This window comes from Sceloporus occidentalis, unplaced genomic scaffold, assembly GCF_023333645.1.
Source record: "Sceloporus occidentalis isolate IW3139 unplaced genomic scaffold, rSceOcc1.0.p SCAF_3, whole genome shotgun sequence".
Taxonomy (NCBI): domain Eukaryota; kingdom Metazoa; phylum Chordata; class Lepidosauria; order Squamata; family Phrynosomatidae; genus Sceloporus; species Sceloporus occidentalis.
Genome location: NW_028316983.1, coordinates 189,019,694 through 189,040,187, shown reverse-complemented (window position 1 = coordinate 189,040,187; position 20,494 = coordinate 189,019,694). Strand labels below are relative to the sequence as shown.

The following is a 20,494-nucleotide window of genomic DNA, read 5'->3' as shown; positions in this document are numbered from 1 at the left end:
TAATAATAATAATAATAATAATAATAATAATAATAATAGAGCCAGTGTGGCATATTGCTTGGAGTGCTGGACCAGGACTCTGGAAACCAGGAAAGCTCCTGCTGCCAATTTCTTTCTTTCAGTCAGTCTCAAAGGTGCTACAAGATCTCTATTATTATAATATCCAAATGCATCTGAGGAAGTAGATAGACTGAAGCCTGGGAAAGCTCATGCTGCCAATTTCTTTTGGTCAGTCAAAGGTGCTACAAGAGCTCTACATCATCATCATCATATCCAAATGCTTCTGAGGAAGTAAAATAAATTGGCAGCATCAGATTTCCTAGACTCCAGTCTACTTCCTCAGATCCTGGGAAATTGTAGTTTGTTCTGTTACCAAATGCATCTGAGGAAGTAAACTGAAAGGTGCTATAAGATCTCTGCATTATTATTATTATTATTATTATATCCAAATGCATCTGAGGAAGTAGTAGACTGACGCCTAGGAAAGCTTCTGCTGCCAGTTTATTTCAGTCAGTCTCAAAGGTGCTATTATTATTATTAGTATTGGTATTATTATTATTTCCAAATTCATCTGAGGAAGTAGTAGAAGTAGAGTGAAGCCTAGGAAAGCTCCAGGTGCCAATTTCTTTCTTTCAGTCAATCTCAGAGGTGCCACACAAGATCTCCCCACAAGCCAGAGCTCTCTGACAGAGAAGGCTCAAATGTCTCCCAAACAAACACTACATTTCCCAGGATTCCCTAGCATTGGGCCAAGGGCAGTTAAAGCGGCCTGAAACTGGATTGTCCCTGCAGTGTGTTTGGGACCGTTGTTGTTTCCCCTTTAAGGAGGCCTCCTCTTGGGCCTTTGCCTCTGCGCCTTATTGGAGCAGCCCTGAGGGGCAAGGCCTCCTTGCCATCATGGCAGCCTCTTGCAGGAAGAAGGGAGCCCCGCTGGGGCCTGCCTTCCTTCTTTCCTGAAGAGGCGCCATGCTTTGACTGATGTCTTTAAAGAGACCCGCAACGGGTCTCGCCTTCTGCTTGTTCTTCTTGGCTTCTTATATCACCAACAAGGTGAGCAAGAAGAGGAGGAGGAATTTAGCTTAGTGTTTTCCCGTCAATTTGGATCCAGGCTGCATCCGCACTGCAGAAATAACCCGCTTTGACACCGCTTTAACTGCCATGGCTCAGTGCTGTGGAATCATGGGGGCTGTAGTTTGTTGTGGCACCAGAGCTCTTTGATAGAGAAGGCTGAATGTGTCTCAGAACTGCAAATCCCAATTAAAGAGTGTGGCCCCCAAACACACTGCAGAGATAATCCACTTTGAGACCAATTTAACTGCCCTGGCTCAGTGCTAGGGAATCCTGGGAATTGTAGTTTATTGTGGCAGAGGAGGCTAAATGTCTCACAAAACTACAGTTCCCAGGATTCCCTGGCATTGAGCTAGGGCAATTAATTGAGTGGTTCCCAAATTGTGCTCTTTTAAGAGATTTTGGACTTCAGCTCCCAGAAGCCTCGTGTTGGACAATAGTGTGGGATTCTGGGAGCTGGAGTCCAAAATCCCTTAAAAGAGCACAATTTGGGGAATCACTGCTTTAATCGAAAGAGGATGGCAACCAAGTATATACTATAATGTATACAAAAAAGAAAAGAGCAAGAATATCTAAGAATAAGAACAGTAAAATGTACAAAATGGGAAACACAATTATAAGAGTAATAGTATGCATTTATTGTGTATGTTAAGACTGAGAATGTCTTTTGAATGACTGACTGCAGGGAAGAATAAGACTGTATGCAATATTAAAATGGAACAAAAGATATTTATTGTCAGAGAACTAGGGGAAGTAAGACATATTAATTTTGTTGACAACTTTATTCAACATATTACGTGTAAATTTGTAATTATGGAAAAAAATACTGCATTGAAAACATATAGACCCTATAGGAAGATAGTCAAAAATAAAAGAAAAAAACCAAAAAATGAGTATACTATATATCAGTAAGTACGAATGATAATGAATAAAGAGATGCTACAAAAATTCTTAACCCATAGAAATATAATTGAACAATTCATTTATTTAGAATTGTTCAATTATATTTATATGGATTAAGATTTTTTGTAGCATTTCTTTATTCGTTATCATTCGTACTTACTGATATATAGTATACCTATAGGAAGATACGTTAAACAAGAGAGCTATAGATAAAAAGTTTAAATAGCAAAGGTAGACAAGGGTCAGCAAAATGTAGATAAGGCAAGAAGGATAATTAAGAAAAGAGGCACTGAGATTATTAAATATAAGAGATGGATCAAAATGTCTTACATATGCTGCTTATTTTGATAGTTAGTTAAAGAAAAAGAAAGCAAACATATTACGAGATAAACCAAAATTTGTAACAAATGGCCAAGACTGGAAGAAAAGGAAGTGCAATGAAGAAAAGGAAGTACAGTACTGTATAAGTAAAGAAGAGCTTTTTTATGTACGTGTGTATATTTTATGTAATGAAATAAAAAAATTAACAGCAAAACTGAAAATCCCAGAATTCCATAGTACGGAGCCATGGCTGTTAAAAGTGGGGTCAAACTAGATTATTTCTGCACTGAGGATGCAGCTATAGGTCCAAAACACTGTAGAAATAATCTTTTGGAGGCTGAGTGTGTGTGACTCACCCAGGGTCTCCCAATGAGTTTCCTTGATGGAGAGAGGACTCAAACCCTGATCTCCTCTATTTAGAAATCTGTAAAGAGAAGACCAAATCAGTCGGTGACACTAAACATAAAGCACTTGAAGCAAAAAAGAAATTATAAACAGCTCCAAAATGTTCCCTCCAAACTGAGGGGATTAATATTAAAATAGCAAATACAATTCATTTAAATGTAAGGAAGTATAAATGTAGTAAATCCCAGCTTCACACACTAATGCATATGCATGCACGCTTACACATGCACACACACATAAAACTGATGTGTTCTGAACTGGCAGTACTGACCAAGACATTTATTTATTTGAGGTGTATACATCCTGCCTTGTAGCCAAAAGGCTTCCCAGAGCAGCATGATGAAAAAGTCAACCTGAGATGTTACTGCCTTTAAAAAGGCAAACTTGGGCAGTATTAGAAATATAAAAATTAACAATATAATACTATCCTTATACCAGTCTATGGTATCACTGTATTTCACTTTATGGGTACAGTTCATATCCCCATACCTGGAAGAAAAAGACATCACAGAGGTGAGAAAAGGACAGGCAAATTGATTGAAGAGCTGGAGCAATTCCTTTGTGAGAAAAGTTCAGAACATTTAGAGCAGATTAGTTTATGGGGGGGGGGGGGGGAGATGAGTAAAGGAGAGTAAAGCAAGCCAGCCAGGGATGGGGAAAGTGTTAACTGTTTCTTGAACCTGCGAGTTGGCTTCTGGTTTGCTTCCTTTTGGAAAAAGTCTCTTCTTAGCCTAAAATGGCCCAAAGAGAGGGAGAAATGGCAAAATTGTCCCATGCCTGAGAGAGTGGTGGGACATTATGTACGGTAAATATTTTAATGGGATGGGGGGCAACCCCGACTTCTCCGAGGCTTGCGGGTCTCGGAGTCAGGGATTTGGGGCAGGGTGACCTGGAATGATGCCTGTACTGTGGCCCTACTTCTCTTTGCAATTGGCACGGGGACCAGTGATAACACATGAGTATAGTGCCACTTCATCCTCCTAGTTGCAGACACAATAGAGGAGTATAAAAATTATGAATGGTATTGAGAAAGTGGAAGGGAAGAAGCTTCTCTCTAATATATTAGAACTGAGGGACATTCACTGAAGCTGAACAGGAGAGATAAGACAGTTAAAGGGAGCAGCATCTTCACAAAATGTATTATTATTATTATTATTATTATTATTATATATTTATTTATAAAGTGCTGTAAATTTGCACAGTACTATATAGTTTGCACAGTGCTGTACAGTTAAACTGTTGAATTCACTACTATAAGATTTAGTCATGACTGTCAACTTGAATAGCTTTCAAAGGGGAACAGATAAATTAATTGAGGATAAGGCTATCAGTAGTTACTAGTCATGATGACTATATTTTACCTCCAGTACAAGAGGCAGTGTGGTTTGTGTGCCTTCATGTCGTTGATGACTTATGGTGACCCTAAGGCAAAACAACCTATCACGGGGTTTTCTTGGCAAGATTTGTTCAGAGGAGGTTTGCCTTTGCCATCCCCTGAGGATGAGAGAGTGTGACTTGTCCAAGGCCACCCAGTGGGTTTCATGGCTGAGCTGGGAATTGAACCCTGGTCACCAGAGTCGTAGTCCAATGTTCAAACCACTGCGCCATACTAGCTCTAGGAGTTGCATGGTTCGCCCGCCCCTGTACCAAGAGGAGGTCTTTAACCTAAATAGAATGCTATCAGTACAACATAGGCCCTATACAGACCGTCAGAAAGCGTTGGTCTAGCCAGAGTCAGGGTGCAGTGTGGTGACACTGGATGCACTAACTCTGCCCCCATGGTGCCATGATGGCGTGTGCTCAAGGGGCATCATAAAGCCGTGCCGTCATTGCTGTGGCACCCCTTGGAGGGCGCAAAAAGGAGCCATTTTTTGCGTCTCCTTTCTGCAGCCTACAGAGGCCAGATCAGGGCCGTGGTGTGAGGTTGTCGCAGCCCCGATGCAGCCAAGAAAGGGGCGGCCTTCTGTTGCTCCTTAGAGGCAATCTGTACAGTCCCTTGGTGAGTTTTCCTGTAAGAGTTACTATACTTTCCCACCTGCTACCTGTATGTTTGTGTGTATTTTGGGTAAGCAATGTCCTCTAACTTGATATTTGTTTTCCAGTATGTCTTGTCTGTCCTGAAATTCACCTACCCTACCCTTTTCCAAGGGTAAGTATAATTTTAAAATTATTCTTTAAAAAAGAGAGAGAGAGAGTCTTAATCAGGATATTACTGTTAGTACAGTATTACATATAACTTCCTTTTTCTTTCACCTAGATACACTTTTATATTTTGTTCTGCTACATGCTTCCTGCTTCTGCTTTCATCACTCCCTTCTTGTGTGTCCAAAACTGCTGATCCATATGAACACATCTTCCACCAGCCTCCTCTCTTTAGCTAAGGGGAAAAGGGGTGTATAATTTTCTGATAGCCTGCCCATTAAACCAAAAATCTAAATCTAATTATTACTCAAATGTAGAGTAGATTCACTGAATCAATAGCTGGATAGTAAGTCACCACTTATATTAATCTCACTGATAAACCGTTTCTATTTTTGTTAAGACTGGCAGTTGGATTTTGGCCAAGGACACCAATGAATTCTACTAGATCCTATTGAGGGAACATTCATCAGCTCTTCAGAATCACTGTCAAGCAACTACAAAAGAAGCTCACTGAGTTCTTGTTATTGTAGATTGTGGTCTCAAGACAGTATAGCATAGGTCAAAAACACACTGCAGAAACAATCCAGTTTTAGACTGCTTTAACTGCCCTGGCTCAGTGCTAGGTGATTCTGGGAACTGTAGTTTTGTGAGACATTCAGCCTTCTCTGTCAGAGAGCCCTGGTGCCACAATAAACTACAGTTCCCAGGATTCCCTAGCACTGAACCAGGGCAGTTGAAGTGGTCTCATACTGGATTATTTCTGCAGTGTGTTTTGGACCATAGTCTGGTAAATCAAGTAAAACTAGTCTCACGTTTCTTAATATACAGTATAGCAGTATTAAATATGAATATCTGCCTAAATTTTGTAAGGATACCAGATCCCATCTGATGTTTGAAGCTAAAGCACAGTCAGCCCTGGCTAGTACTTGAATGGGACACTGGCAACAGGTACCAGATGCTGTGGCTATAGTTCAGAGGATGGAACTGGCAAAACCAGTTCTGAGTATTCTTTGGCTATGAAATTCATGAGATCATCATAAGTCAACAGGCAGCTTTCAAGGCACGTACAAACATTTTTCAAAGAATTTGGAAAAGGTTGTATAACTCCCAGAATCCTCCAGCCAGTAAGGTGTGATCTTTCATAATTAACACAAGTGGTTTTTTCTTTTTGAACAGTCAGAGTTTTAATAAATGCATATAACAGTAGTCCACCGTTATCTGTTGTTTTGCTTTCTGCGGTTTCAATTACCTGCAGTCAATTATGGTCCAAAAACATTGCCAGTATAGGGTTTGGTACTCTCTGTAGCTTCAGGCATCCGTTGCAGAAGGTCTTGGAATGTATCCCCGCAGATAAGAGTGGACTACTGTCCTTTGCATGTATAGTTGGCTTTCCGCATCTATAGATTCTGGATCCACAGATTCAATCATTCATGGCTTGAAAAAGTGTATCTGATTCCTAAAAACAAATCTTGATTTTGCCATTTTATATAAGGGACTACACTTTACTATGCCACTGGATATAATGGGACTTGAACATGTATTTTGGTATATGCAGTGGGTCCTGGAACCAAACCCCAGCAGTTAGCAAGAGCCCACTATATTGATGTGTGTGTGGCTTAAATGTTCAGTATGTAGTATTTTTTTCTTAGCATCTGATAGCAGACCAGTCCCCTAGTACACTGTGGGATCTTCCCCAAAACACCACAGGAAGTACAGTCACCCCTCCAAGTCTGCGGACTTGAGATCTGCAGACTTGAAAATCTGCGGAGGGGAGACTACCATTAACCCCAGTGCACGCACCCCATTCAAGCCTATGGGGCTTGAATATGTGTTGGATTTGGAACTCGCAGGGGTGTGTGTGTCCAGAATGGATCCCTTGCGGGTTCCAAGGAGCAAGTGTAGTTCAGTGAGAATTAAAGGTATTGCTTGGGATCTGAGTGCACATGATAGATGACTGATGTTAAACAATTCATACAGAACAGTTTTAAAAGGTTAAGTATGTGAAATTCACCATCACAAAATGTGATGACGGCTATAAAAAGAAGACTGGGAAAATTTAATGCATGTTAATGTATCAGTGATTGTTTGCACACTCCCAGCCTCAGAGGAAGGCAAGAAGAACCCCCTCTGAACAAATCTTGTCAAAAACCACAATGGATTTGCTTTAGGATCACCATAAGTTGGAAATGAATTGAAGGCACACAGCATCAACACAATAGTGCAAGGCAGGGTGACCAGACACCCTCCTTTTCCAGGACATGTCCTCAGTTTCAACCTTCTGTCCAGGAGGAAGTTCAAAATGTCCTTCATTTTGAGCATGACAAACAGCATGAATTTACTTTGATATTAGTGTTTTTAACTTTTATTTGGTCATGTCCTATATTTTTCTTGAATGCTCTACATTTTGTGGAGCCTTGTCCTTCTTTGTGGTTATGGCAACTGGTCTTGTACCTCAAATCCTTCTAGCTGGCTTCTAAGCCATCTAGTTGGTGGTGGTGTGGGGCACAGGCTGCTAGACTGGATGGGCCTTTCCTCTGATTCAGTAGGGACTTGTGTTTTCATTTTATCTGAAGCATTCATATATGCCCTTCAATCCAAAAGGTACCTAGAGCAGTTATAAATAATTAATTCAACAATCCCTGCTCTTAGCCTTACAATCTAAATAAATTATGTCCCACATGGAAAAGGGAGTGGACAAGCAAGAGATGGAAATTAATGAGCAGCTAAGTCCCAGCACAATGGGGATGTGTTCGTGGTTGCTCTTCCTCCTCTGCAGTCATAACAGTAGTACCTGGAAGCTGGAGGGAAAACCTCTCAGCAGTGTGACAGAGGTGGACCTGTCTTCCTTCCCACTCCTTTTGGATTCTTGGTTCGTTTTGATTTAATTTTTCACCCAACAGCTTTATAGGTTTTCTGCTATAAGCTGATCTTAGGGAAATTAATATTTGGGCTACAATTTCCAGAATCCTTCCATAGTCACGGGATGTACTAATTAGGAGATTTTACGAGTTGTAGTTAAAAAAAATTAAAATAATAATTGTAGAGCCGAAGTTAGGTTGCAAATTGGTGGAAATACCAAAGACCTTAATCAAATTGTTAGTCCCATTTAGAGTAGACCCATTCAGCTAATGGAAAACATTTACTTATTGAGTTCTTTTTTATTTTTTTATTACAAATAAAGTACACATACATAACATATAACATATAACATAAACCAATAACATTCATCTCTATCATCCCTTTCCCTCCCCCCTCCCCCTCCCCTATACTTAAAATACCTTCCATACTCCTTCTCTTCATACATTCCCTAGACTGGACAACACAAAACTGACTTCCTTGGTCTGAACCCTTACCGTTTATTTTATTGACTCTAGTTGTCTATCTTTTTATTAGTAGTAACTGGTTTTGTTTTGACTTCACCTATAACACTTTTGACTTTCCTGATCTTAATTCATTCTCCTTGTTTATATTGCTTTCTTAAACCTTTCATTTTCTTTTAAGCTGATTTACCTACGTAAGTACCTTGTTAGATTTTGTCTTGTATATTAGGCCATTTTCCCCTTATGTAACTATACAATTTTCCCCAGACCTTTCTATCCTGCTTCCTTTTTTCTTTGGCTTCTGCATTTATGGCTGAATTATCTCTTAATCCTTCCGAGATTATGTCTATTTCCATCATTTCTAACAATTTGAGAATCCATTCTTCCAACATAATGTCTTTCTTTTTCCCCCAGTATTTTGCGTACGTTAATCTGGCAGCTGTTAACATGTAGAAAATTATTTTGCCGAATCTTCTTTCTATCTCATCCTCCAACATATTTAATAAGAAAATTTCGGGTTTATGCTTATTTACTTATTGAGTTCTGATTGATTCAATAAGTCTATTATACTTGGAATTAAAAACCAGCTTTAGATCAAAGTGTTTTCAGTAACACTTGTGAAAATGGCTTTGAATAAAGAGAAAAAGTTCTGCTCCCTTGAGCTTGTAGTGAGTGAGATATATCTGATATTCAAGATTCTTGTAACACATAGTTTGGTGGTTTTTCTCCATTTCATCCACAGCTTTGGCTATAGTAAGATATGTCTACTACCGCCTCTGAAGCAGCTGAAGTTGCATGCTGTTAAGGAGCATAAAGAGTATAGAAATCTGCTTTCTCAGACCACAGTTCTCTATTATCTATACTATATGCAAAGTATGTGGCTTGCCACCAAATTGAGCTATAGCAATTCCCACTGCCAATTAGATTTTGTTGATGTTCATATTGCATTCCCAGTGACTTAAAGTGCCATATAATCAGGCTGACTATATCTTCTGAAAGAAGCTACAGTATGATTAACAATGATTAACCTAGGCTAGGTTAATTGCTTCAGTTCAGAGTGGGAAAGTGATTATTGCATGTTTCAATTTCAGATGGCAGACACTAGTAGGTGGATTTCTCCTACACATTTCCTGGAAGATCGGCTGGGTGGAAATTTGCATCAGCTCAAGGTATGATGAAATGGCAAAATCAGAATGATACAGTTCTGCTTAGTGTGCTGTGGAATTCTTATTAATATCAACTGTCACCTTATCACAGATTCTGTTTTGTACACATTTGTGTATGTTTCTCTTAATGTTGCAAAAACATCAAAATGAGATACTTTTTAAAATCCAGACAAATATTTTACATGCCTATTGTAACTAGAATCTTTCCTTAATGTTTTTACACCATACATATAGATATTTCATGATCATACGATAGCATGCAGTGTCACCAATTTTCTGTTGTGTATCCGTATGGCAGATAATTTCATTTACCAAATGCCAAAAGCAAATATCTTAGCATTTTGTATCAGATGCAGTTTCAAACTGTAAATTTTTCATTTTTAGCAGTGCCTAAGATCAACACTCAGCCTTCTAATAACTCTTCCCAATAATGAACAGTATTTTTTTAATGTTTGAAGGAATATTTGGTTGTTTGTGGGGGAATATACTCTGATGTTTAAACAAGAAAAGTAAATCTCAAATTACTGTCAGTACTTTGGTTTAAAGTTTCCCAACAGCAAGTAAAATTACGTGATAAAACATGGCTTTATGGTAAAAGAAGTTGTTTCATGTATTCATATGGTACAAATGGACCCCAAATAGGCAGTTTGTGGTAAATGTTTAATATGAACTTCTGTTCTTGTTACTCTAATGCAGGGGTAGGCAACCTTTTTGAGCCGGGGGCCAGGTTGCTGTCCCTCAGACAACTGGGGGGCCGAAGCCGGGGTGGAGCTTCCACCCTCCGGGGGCGGAGCCGCATGCCAGGGGTGGAGCTTCCACCCTCCAGGGCGGAGCCGCATGCCGGGGCGGACCTTCCACTCTCCGGGGGCGGAGCCACTTGCTGGGGCGGAGCTTCCAGCCTCTGGGGCGGGGCCACATGCTGGGCGGAGCTTCCTCCCTCCAGGGGCAGAGCCACATGCTGGGGGTGGAGCTTCCACCGAAGCCCCACAAGGAGAAGGAGGCATGTGCCTGGCCTCTCCTCCTCGGTCCCTTCCTTCGGCCGAAGCCCAAAAATAAATAATTAAATAATTTTTAAAAAATTAAATAAATAAAAAATAAGAAATAATTCCTACATACACTGCAAACATATTTTGAAGTAAAAAACAAAATGGGAACATATGCAAAGCAGGGGGAAATGCATGCTTAATGTCTCAACCCAGAAAGGAGCAAGCATCCCATTGTGGAGGGATTTTGCAAAGAGATACCAAGGCATATAAGCATAATAAGAAAAGCATTTGCAGCATGGAAGCTACCTGCAGGCCACAAAACAGGGGGGAAATACATGCACACCTTGCCTCAACCCAGAAAGGTGCAAGCATCCCATTGTGGAGGGATTTTGCAAAGAGATACCAAGGCATATAAGCATAATAAGAAAAGCATTTGCAGCATGGAAGCTACCTGCAGGCCACAAAACAGGGGGGAAATACATGCACACCTTGCCTCAACCCAGAAAGGTGCAAGCATCCCATTGTGGGGGGATTTTGCAAAGAGATACCAAGGCATAATTAATATAAGCATAATAAGAAAAGCATTTGCAGCATGGAAGCTACCTGAAGGCCACAAAACAAGGAAAATACATGCACACTCTCAACCCAGAAAGGCACAGGTAGTAGGTGTAGCTTCCGATAACCCCCCTCCCCCAATGAACCAACCTCTCTCGTGGCTGTGGAGCAGCGGCAATCGGCGGCAGTAGTGAGCGGGGGCCGGTCCTGCCGCGCGGCCCGCGGGCCGGAGGTTGCCGACCCCTGCTCTAATGCATACTGTATACCAGGGGTAGGCAACCTTTTTGAGCCGGGGGCCGGGTTGGTGTCCCTCAGACAACTGGGGGGCCGAAGCCGGGGGGGTGCAGCTTCCACCCCCTGGGGGCGGAGCTTCCACCCAGGGGCGGAGCTTCCACCCCCAGGGGCCAGGGCACCTCCTCTTTGCCGGCCCCTGACGGGGCCCCAGGCCCTGTCAGAGGCCAGGAAAGAGCCGGCGGGGACCACCAGTGCTGGAGGCCTCCCCGTCTTTGCTGGCCCCTGACGCCAGGGCCCCGCTGCCGCCGTCGGAGCCCTCCTGGAGGGCCCCTGCGAAGGCAACTGGCCTCTGGGAGGCCCGCTGCCGTCGCAGGAGCCCTCCTGGAGGGCCCCAGCGACGGCAACTGGCCTCCCAGGGGCCTGCTGCCGCCGTCGGAGCCCTCCTGGAGGGCCCAGCGACGGCAACTGGCCTCCCAGGGACCCGCTGCCACCGTCGGAGCCCTCCTGGAGGCCCCAGCGATGGCAACTGGCCTCCCAGGGGCCCGCTGCCGCCGCTGGAGCCCTCCTGGAGGGACCCTGCGACGGCAACGGGCCTCCCAGGGGCCCGCTGCCGCCGTTGGAGCCCTCCTGGAGGCCCCAGCGAAGGCAACAGGCCTCCCAGGGGCCCGCTGCCGCCGTCGGAGCCCTCCTGGAGGACCCCAGCGAAGGCAACGGGCCTCTGGGAGGCCTGATGCTGTCGCACGAGCCCTCCTGGAGGGCCCCAGCGATGGCAACTGGCTTCCCAGGGGCCCGCTGCCGCGATCGGAGCCCTCCTGGAGGACCCCGGCGAAGGCAACAGGCCTCTGGGAGGCCCGCTGCCATCGCAGGAGCCCTCCTGGAGGGACCCAGCGACGGCAACGGGCCTCCTAGGGGCCCGCTGCCGCCATCAGAGCCCTCCTAGAGGACCCCAGCGAAGGCAACGGGCCTCTGGGAGGCCCGCTGCCATTGCAGGAGCCCTCCTGGAGGGCCCCAGCAACGGCAACTGGCCTCCCACAGGCCCGTTGCAGCTCCTGGAGCCCCGTTTCAGGGCTCCGGAGGCCGCAGCGGGCCACTTAATGGGCACCGCCATTTTGCCCTTCAAAATGGCGGCGAAATCTCATGCTACCTTTTTGGCCGCACGAGAATTCGCCACCATTTTGAAGGACAAAATGGCAGCCGAAGCCGCCAAAATCGGCGGTGATTTCTGCGGAGGGAGGGACTGGGGGCCGGTGGAAAGGCGCCCGCGGGCCAGATCCGGCCCACGGGCCGGAGGTTGCCGACCCCTGCTGTATACACTTGACGCTTTGTATCCACAGATTCTGCATCCAGAGAACTATCCATGGCTTGAAAATATTCATATACATATATACACACATAAATAAAGAAAGCATATCATATCTTGATTTTGTGATTTCATATAAGGGATGCACCATTTTACTACCCCATTGTATATAATGGTATTTGTGCATCCATGGATTTTGGTATCCACAAAGAGTCTTGGAATCAAATTGCAGTGGATATCAAGGGCTGACTGCATGTATGCAACATTTATTCTTGTTACCCCTAATACTTGATTCAGCAACTGTTACGGGGCCACAGTTTCTGAATGACCTGGGAATGCTGCATCTCCCAGCTACAATATTTTGATTGATTTGGTTTTTTTTTTTTAACCTTGGGTGTCCTCCAATGCCCCCTAAGTGATCTGGGGGTAAATTGCACCACATTTTAGCCCTCTCTGGGTTAATTTAGACACAAAAGAGGGCTTTTAAAAAAGTGAGACAGAAGGAGGCGTCCAGATTTTCCTGTTCAGAAAAGAAGCAGTGTTTAATAGCTTCGATAATTTTTATCTGTTATTGGAGTTGTTCAAAACTCCACTAGATGTCAGGCTAACCAAGGAAACATAATTTCCAGCTCTATACCTATGTTGATTATTAAAAGATGGGAATCAAAGCACAGCATGTCCAACAAACGAGTCCCAGAGGACTGCTTAGTGTTTTTAGGCTGTAGTGTGTTTAAAAGTCAACATTAGCAGTTTTTCTGTTTGCTTCTGAACCCTGTTCAGATAATATATCTGAGACGGAATTGTCAGGAAAAGACTTTAAATTTCTCTACAGGCTGCAAATTGCAAATCACCTTCAAAAGAAGCTCCATGTAAAATATATTTCAGTAGTCCATATGAGATATTACCAAAGTATAGAAGAAATAGATTATTTTTTAAAAATTATTTATTGAAATATTTGTATCCTGCCCTATATCATATGATTTCAGGGTGAGTAAAGTCGAAAACTACTTGAAGGCACACAACAACAATAATTAAAACCACTTTAAAATATTTAAAGCAATTTAAGGTAGTAAAGATTTGGAACAGTCTAAGAATATCTTAATTAACAAGTTAAAACACTTTTAAAACTATGATGATGCAAAACAGGGATAGGTCACTTCATAGGAGGAACAGGCCAGTTATGTCCTGCAAGGGCCCGTGCTTCCTGGGCACATCAGAATGCCATTTCTGGATACCATTTTATACATTTTTCAACAGTTGTAGCCATTTTTAGGGGTCTGAGCAGGGACATAGCCAAGGGGGGGGGGTTCTTGGGGTCCGGACCCCCCCTTCCATTAGAAAAATGAATGGTGTGTGCTGCTGCGCCGCCGCACTCAAGCCCCACTATAATGGTGGCACTTAGTGTGGACCCCCCCCCCCCTTCTTAAAATCCTAGCTACGTCCCTGGTCTGAGGGCTGTAGAGAGCCTCTTGGGTGATGAGTTGAAACCACCATGTTTGTGTGCAGTTTGGGAGCATTTTCAGATGAACATCCCTCAAATATTGCCTTGGATGATGATGATGATGATGGGAAAGGAGGTTTGGCGATTTCTGGAGATGGGTCCATATAAGTGGGCTGCCTTTGGCCTGTACTTTCCCCATACCTGATGTACAGATTTGGATGAGTCCACATGTTTTAAATAATATACTGTTTTAATGTTGATACTGAAATGAAGTCAGGATCAGCAGCAATCAGTTCTCCAAAGGAAGGATATTCTACAGCCAGGGCACCACAACAGATTCTTCAGCCAGTGTGTTGCTCCTATATAAAGGCTTTATGTGAAAGGCATAGCTAGTTTATCTGGCATCTCTAGTAAAAGACATTCAGTGCCACTACTGCAATCCAAAAATCAAGCAGCAATGTTTTTGTGTGTGTCTATATTAGTTAGCAACTTAAAGAAAAAATAATACTGGAATGTCAAGAATTCTGATCAGACGTAATGACACAGAACTCAGATTATGTGCAAGTCATGAGATTTTCACCCTGTTAAGTGAGCTTTAGGATTAAGGAGTTGTTTACTCATGGTTCTCTTCCTGCCTAAACTTCCTTTTGGCTTTGTTTTTATAAGTACAGATTGCCTACCCCCCCCCCCCTCGCCCCAATTTAAAGTGAATTGTGATACATATTCTGCACATGAGACTATAATTATGATTATAATTATGTTAAAATCTGAAAGTAGGCTGTTGCATATATATATATATATATATTCTCCCAACATTTTTTGTCCTCTAAATAAACGCACTGGGTGTCAGACATTCCTGCATTCACAGGCTCCCAGGTCAGTGGGGTGGTAAATCTATTCTATGTTTTGCCTGTCTTTAAAGGAGCTATCCATGGTGTTGAGGTGATTTGGAGAGCACCTTTCAAGCCTGGATTAAAACTTGGATTCACTTCTCCACTGAAAGGCACCAGCTGCCCCTGCCTCATAACCACCTTTAAATGGTTTTATTTTTTTCTTTATAATTTTATTGAAAGTTTCTAAATATACAAAATAGGACAACAACATAAAACAAAAAAAGAGGAAGGAGAAAAGAGAAAAAAATAAAAAGCATAAAAAGAGACCATATATAAATAAACAATAAAACATTATACAATTTTATAATATATGAAATTATTTGTATACTTCATATGGATCTATTATTATTATTATTATTATTATTATGCTTTATTTATATAGCACTGTAGATTTACACAGCACTGTACATACAAACAATAAAAAGATAAAGTAAGCCTGCCCATGGCATACAATCTAAGAAATAATAGCATAATACATATAAATAATACATAACAATACATAACAATACAGGATAGGGTTCAATAAAATAAAGCAGGCAATAAATTAAAAATGTCAAATAACAAATAATAGTCAATCAATGCCTGGGAACGCTTCTCTGAACAGGATGGTCTTCAACTCAGTTTTGAAACTGGTTAAAGAAGTGATGACCCGTGCTTCTCGTGGGGGAAGGAGGTTCCAGGAGTGAGGGGCAGCAAGTGAAAAGGGACGAAGCCGAGATGGGACAATGAAAATCCTAGGCTGAAAAAGCAGACCTTGACTACCAGGGCATGGGTTGGAAGATGAGGAGAAAGAAGGTCTGATAAATAAGGAGGGGCCAGCCCACGCAGGGCTTTAAAAGTCAACAACAGGAGCTTGTACTGAATACAGTACAATACAGAAGGGGAGGGGGAGCCATTGAAGGGATGATAATAAAGGAGAGATGGTCTCTTTCAACTCTAGGATTTTATGATTCTATGAGATATGGTTGGAGCGGTGGGCGTCTGTAATAATGTGTGCAGCTGAATGCTGGACAGAAAATAAAGGATGGAGATGAGAAAGAGGAAGTCCAGCCAGAAGGATGTTACAGAAATCAAGTTGTGATACCACTAGGGCATGGACCAGAATCTTGGCAGTAGAGGCAGAGAGAAATGGTCAGATTTTGGCAATATTGTATAAAAATAAAAATAAAACCAAGACCATGAGCTTCCTGGACTGGTCAAATAAAAATATCATCAACAGAAACAGAAAAGTAGTATTGAAGAGTAGACTTAGGTGGGAAATCGAGAAGCTCTGTTTTGGACATGTTGAGCTTCAAGCGTTGATGCCAAATCCATATGCCTACTGGTACTTGAAATTTAATTCCAGAAATTTCTGGAGTTGAAACTCACATAGCATTTACTGGACAAAAAAAGAAACATGAATTATAGCTAAAGATTTTTGTGTGTCAGCATATTGTCAGAAAAATGGGTTAGCTAGATAAAGTTCAAGGACACATCAATGTAACCTGGCTTAAGAAAATGTGACTGTAGAAAAACTCAGAGGAAATATATAGGGATAGAAACAGTCAAGATATTCATTTAGACCTAGAGGGACCTTAAGATTTTAAATTTTACATTAAATCTACCTCATATCTTGTCAAAATTATCTCATCATTAGTATTCACCTTTTCTGTACTCTCAAATCTAAGGTTTATTGCAGGATGATGTTGTTACAATCTATGTAGTTTTTAAAGTGTGCTTTTAGTCTGTATAGATTATTTTATTGTTTTAAATTGTATTTTAAAATTGATTAATTGACTTTACAGTCAGCCCCATGGTATCCACGGATTCCTTATGCACAGATTCAACCATCCATGGCTTGAAAATATTATTTAAAATACATAAATTTCCAAAAGTAAACCCTGATTTTGTCATTTTACACAAGAGACACCATTTTACTATGTTATTGTATTTAATGGGACTTGAGCATCCATAGAGTATGGCATCTACAGAGAGTCCTGGAATCAAACCCCAGCAGATACCAAGGACCCACTATACTTGTACACTAGTCTGAAATCCTGGGAAATGGGATGGGATATAAATATTTCAATTATAATAATAATGATGATAATATTTCTTGGAATTTGAGGATTCAAGCTGTAGTGTCCAAGCTATGAACCTCTCTCCCTGTCCTACTGCACAAGGTGGTTAGGATAATGTGGAGAGAGGGAGAGCTACATTCACTGCCTTGACCTCATTGCAAGAAATGGAGGAGAGGGGGTGGAAGTGTAAGAAATAAAAATAAAGAGTGCTGTGCAAATAAATACAATGGGCCCTTGATATCTGCTGGGGTTTGGTTTCAGGATCCCCCGTGGATACCAGAATCCGTGGATACTCAAGTCCCATTAAATACAATGATATAGTAAAATGGCGCCTCATACAAAATGATAAAAATCAAAGTTTGCTTTCTGGAATTTATACTTTTTGGAATATTTTCACTCTGTGAATGCTTGAATCCGTGGATAAAAAAATCCATGGATACAGAGGGCCAACTGTAAGTGGAGTGTGGTGCAGTTTCTCATCCTTTTCACTTAAGTGGTATATTTCTTCCTACGTGTGAAGAAATATCTCAAACTGTGCCATAATCATAACAGGCTTTGAGTCTGATCTGTGTTTGGCTTGATAGATGAGAGTGATGATTGGTATTCAAGTATTTCCTGTCGTGTTAGACATTCTTTTCCTGCACTGAAAAAAGGAGCCCTTTCGTGCAGTTACTTCATGGGAACAGTTCTAATGGCCCTTTCCACTACATTTGGTATTGGACATGCTAGAATTTCAGGGATTCCTAATACTTCACATTGTGGTCAGTGATCTCTGTTTTCTGTACAAAGATCTAGTTCTCAGGCTCTGCAGCTTTATTTTTCCACTGTTACTGAAGCTGAAATTGCATTGCTTGTTTTGAGTAGGCATCTGATTTCAAGTTAGCTGCAGTGGAATTACAGTAGATGCCCGGTTGATTCAGATAAGTTTCCACTATGACCAGTGGCCTTAAAAAGTATTATAGGATACACACTTAATCAATCGGTTCGGGTAATTTCAGTGCAAGTAAAGCAGGAAGAGATTCCTGCTTTTTAAAAAGATTACCCTAGGTATTCATTCAACAGCATGAATGACCAATAAAACTCAGTAATTCTTTACATATACACTCCACTCAGAAGTATGCCCTACTGAATTCAATGGCACTTCTTTTCTGTTACTGTGTGTAGGATTGCAGCCTATAATTAGAGGTTGGTAGTTTCAATGTAGGGCATAAATACAAAGGTACCAGATCCTGTCGGGTCTTGGAAGCTAAACAGGGTCAACCCTGGTTAGTACCTGATGTGAGACCGCCAATAAATACCAGGTGCTCCAGGCTATATTTCAGATAAATGAATTGGCAAAACCACCTATGAGTATTTCGTGCCTAAGAAAACCCTATAAAATTCATGGGGCTGCCATAAGCTAAAAGACAACTTGAAGGCATTTTTCTGGGCGTGGGAATGTAACTGTTCTAACTGCAAGCTCAATTTGTTTTTATAGGTCTGAAGTTCTATCATGGCTTCCAGCTTCTGCACTTTTTGTGGGCATTATTTATTCAGGTTCCAGGGCCTTATCGAGATTGGTAAGATATAGATACAAGTTGGGTCCGACATGCCTTTTTATTGTCTGACATGCCTTTTTATTGTCCGTGCTAACAGGTTTGTTTTTTAAACCGCAAATTGCATGCTAAGGGTAAAATCATTGACTTAGTAGTGAAAGTAATTTGCAAACTTCCAACTACTTCTAGAGTCTTTATGCAGTATCAACTCGGAGGATGTGGTTGCCAGATCTCCAGGCCTGCCCCAGAACCTTCAGTTTGTGTGAGTCATCTCTAGATGGGAGACAAAGATGCAAATTCTCCAGTTTGGTGGGCTCAGCTCCAGGCAAGAGGAAAGGATTGTGTACAAATCTCTAGCTAGCTGGAGAGCAACAGCTTGCTACCATTTGCAAGTCTTAATTGATTTGTTACTGCAACCTGCAAGGAGTCTCTAGGAGGTCTGTGGATTTACTGTACTTAGTTGCTTTATCCTTTCTTCTGAGTTGCTGTGGCACCAGGGCTTATCCTCCAGTCTGCTGTGCATCCTTCTTCTGTTTAAAAGCAAGTAGGCTAGATCAGTGGTGTCACTAGGGGTGTGTGGGAGGTGCGGACCACACCAGATGGCACCCTAACAGAAGGTGACACCGATGTTCCTCAAACATCTGCCTTTAGGCAGAAATGAGCTGTGGCAGTCACCTGTATCTCTTTAAAATGCTGAAGAAATGGGGCTCAGTGGGAAGAGAAAGTATAGGTCCCTGGTGTTTTTTTTTTATTTGAATTTAAAAATTAGACATTTATTTTTTTAAATAGAATTTTATTTGTAAACACCATGTTTTACCAAAATTTCACTTTAACCTCATAAAACTCTGTATATGTAAACACATTTATTATGTGCCTATGATACTGTAATTTAAATGTATCATTTTAATTTTGCTAGTTGTTTATGTCACAACTATATCAGTGATATATGAAATTTGTAGTTTGGTGAGGCACCAGGATTCTCTAATAAAGCAGGCTGAACACCTCACCAAAGAACAAATCCCAGGATTCCACAGGATGGAACCATGTGGTAGTCCACACTGGCCAAATAAAGCGGCTTGTAACCTCTTTGATGGTGGGATGTTTAGACGAAGCACAAGGTGAAACCAGGTGGAAAGCAAATGGAAGCCATGCTCTAGGGCTAAAAACCAGAGCAAAAAGAAGCTGGGATACTCCAACTTAATATACACCATCACCTGGCACCAGTACGGAACTGCGGCAAAGCAAAAACACAATAGCAAATAATGCAATGGATGTAACTACAACATACACAAACAAGACAGTCCAACCGGGGGGCATGGGATGAAGGGGGTATGTATGGGGACTTCCATGATTGTGCTTTGTGAATGTATCACTTGGTACAACAATGCATCAAGGCACTGTACAAGCGATGCATCAAATGTGCAACTGTGTGCAGGCATCCAATGGAATGGCATCTGAGCAGGAAGAGGGAGATAATTGGAGGTCACAGGTGGTGTGTGCATTTATGGGGGGAGGTGACAAAAAATAGAACCACACAGCTCGCAAACTGAGTGGGTTTAAAGGGGTTCTGGATAACTTCAAGGAGGTTAAGGACATCACTGGCTTCTAGTTAGGATGTCTATAACCTCCAGTACCAGAGGCAATATACCTCTGTATTTCAATTACTAGGTGATTTTAGAAGGATGATGCTGTTTCCTTCATATACTGCTGGCAGGCTTCCCATAGGAAACTGATGGACCACTGTGTAAATAAAATGTTAGATAGGCATTTGTTCTAATCCAGTGTGATTGTTCTTAATCAGGAAGAATCATAAAACTGGCTAAACGTTCTATCCCAACCAGGCTACTGTCTGTTGGACTCATTCTTCCTTAGCTCTATGTGTCTGTGTCTGTCTGCCTATTTCTTTTCCTTCCTCCAGAATCTAGTTTTGGAGCTGAATGGAGTTTTCATAGCCTTTATCATGAAGCGTAAAATGTATTGGTGGGAGAATGGGATTGAAGAGACGGGAACTTTCCCCTCCTACCTGGCAAGCCCAATATACTGTGCTTTCCTTTATAAAAGACTAAAACTACAAAAAATATAGCCAAAGATAGTTAACATCTGGTGAAGGTTAGCAGAGCTGGGCAATCTGGAGCCATTGTTGGCAGGAGAACACATTTCTCTTG

General features: G+C 41.8%; 1 protein-coding gene across 4 annotated transcripts in view; it reads left to right on the top strand.

Annotated features, from left to right (window-relative positions):
• The first annotated feature begins 563 nt into the window (after nt 1-563).
• Nucleotides 564-20,494, top strand: part of SLC35D4 (solute carrier family 35 member D4) — a 58,550-nt gene continuing 38,619 nt past the window's right edge. Inside the window, exons 1-4 of one of the 4 annotated variants that reach the window (XM_089517170.1) lie at nt 571-1,050; nt 4,800-4,846; nt 9,251-9,328; nt 18,272-18,353. In XM_089517170.1, coding sequence (XP_089373296.1) covers nt 979-1,050; nt 4,800-4,846; nt 9,251-9,328; nt 18,272-18,353 — 279 coding nt within the window. In that variant the 5' untranslated portion in view covers nt 571-978. Of the gene's footprint in view, nt 1,051-4,799; nt 4,847-9,250; nt 9,329-18,271; nt 18,354-20,494 lie in introns of all 4 variants that reach the window. The other 3 variants (XM_089517171.1, XM_089517173.1, XM_089517172.1) reach the window with 3 other exon arrangements.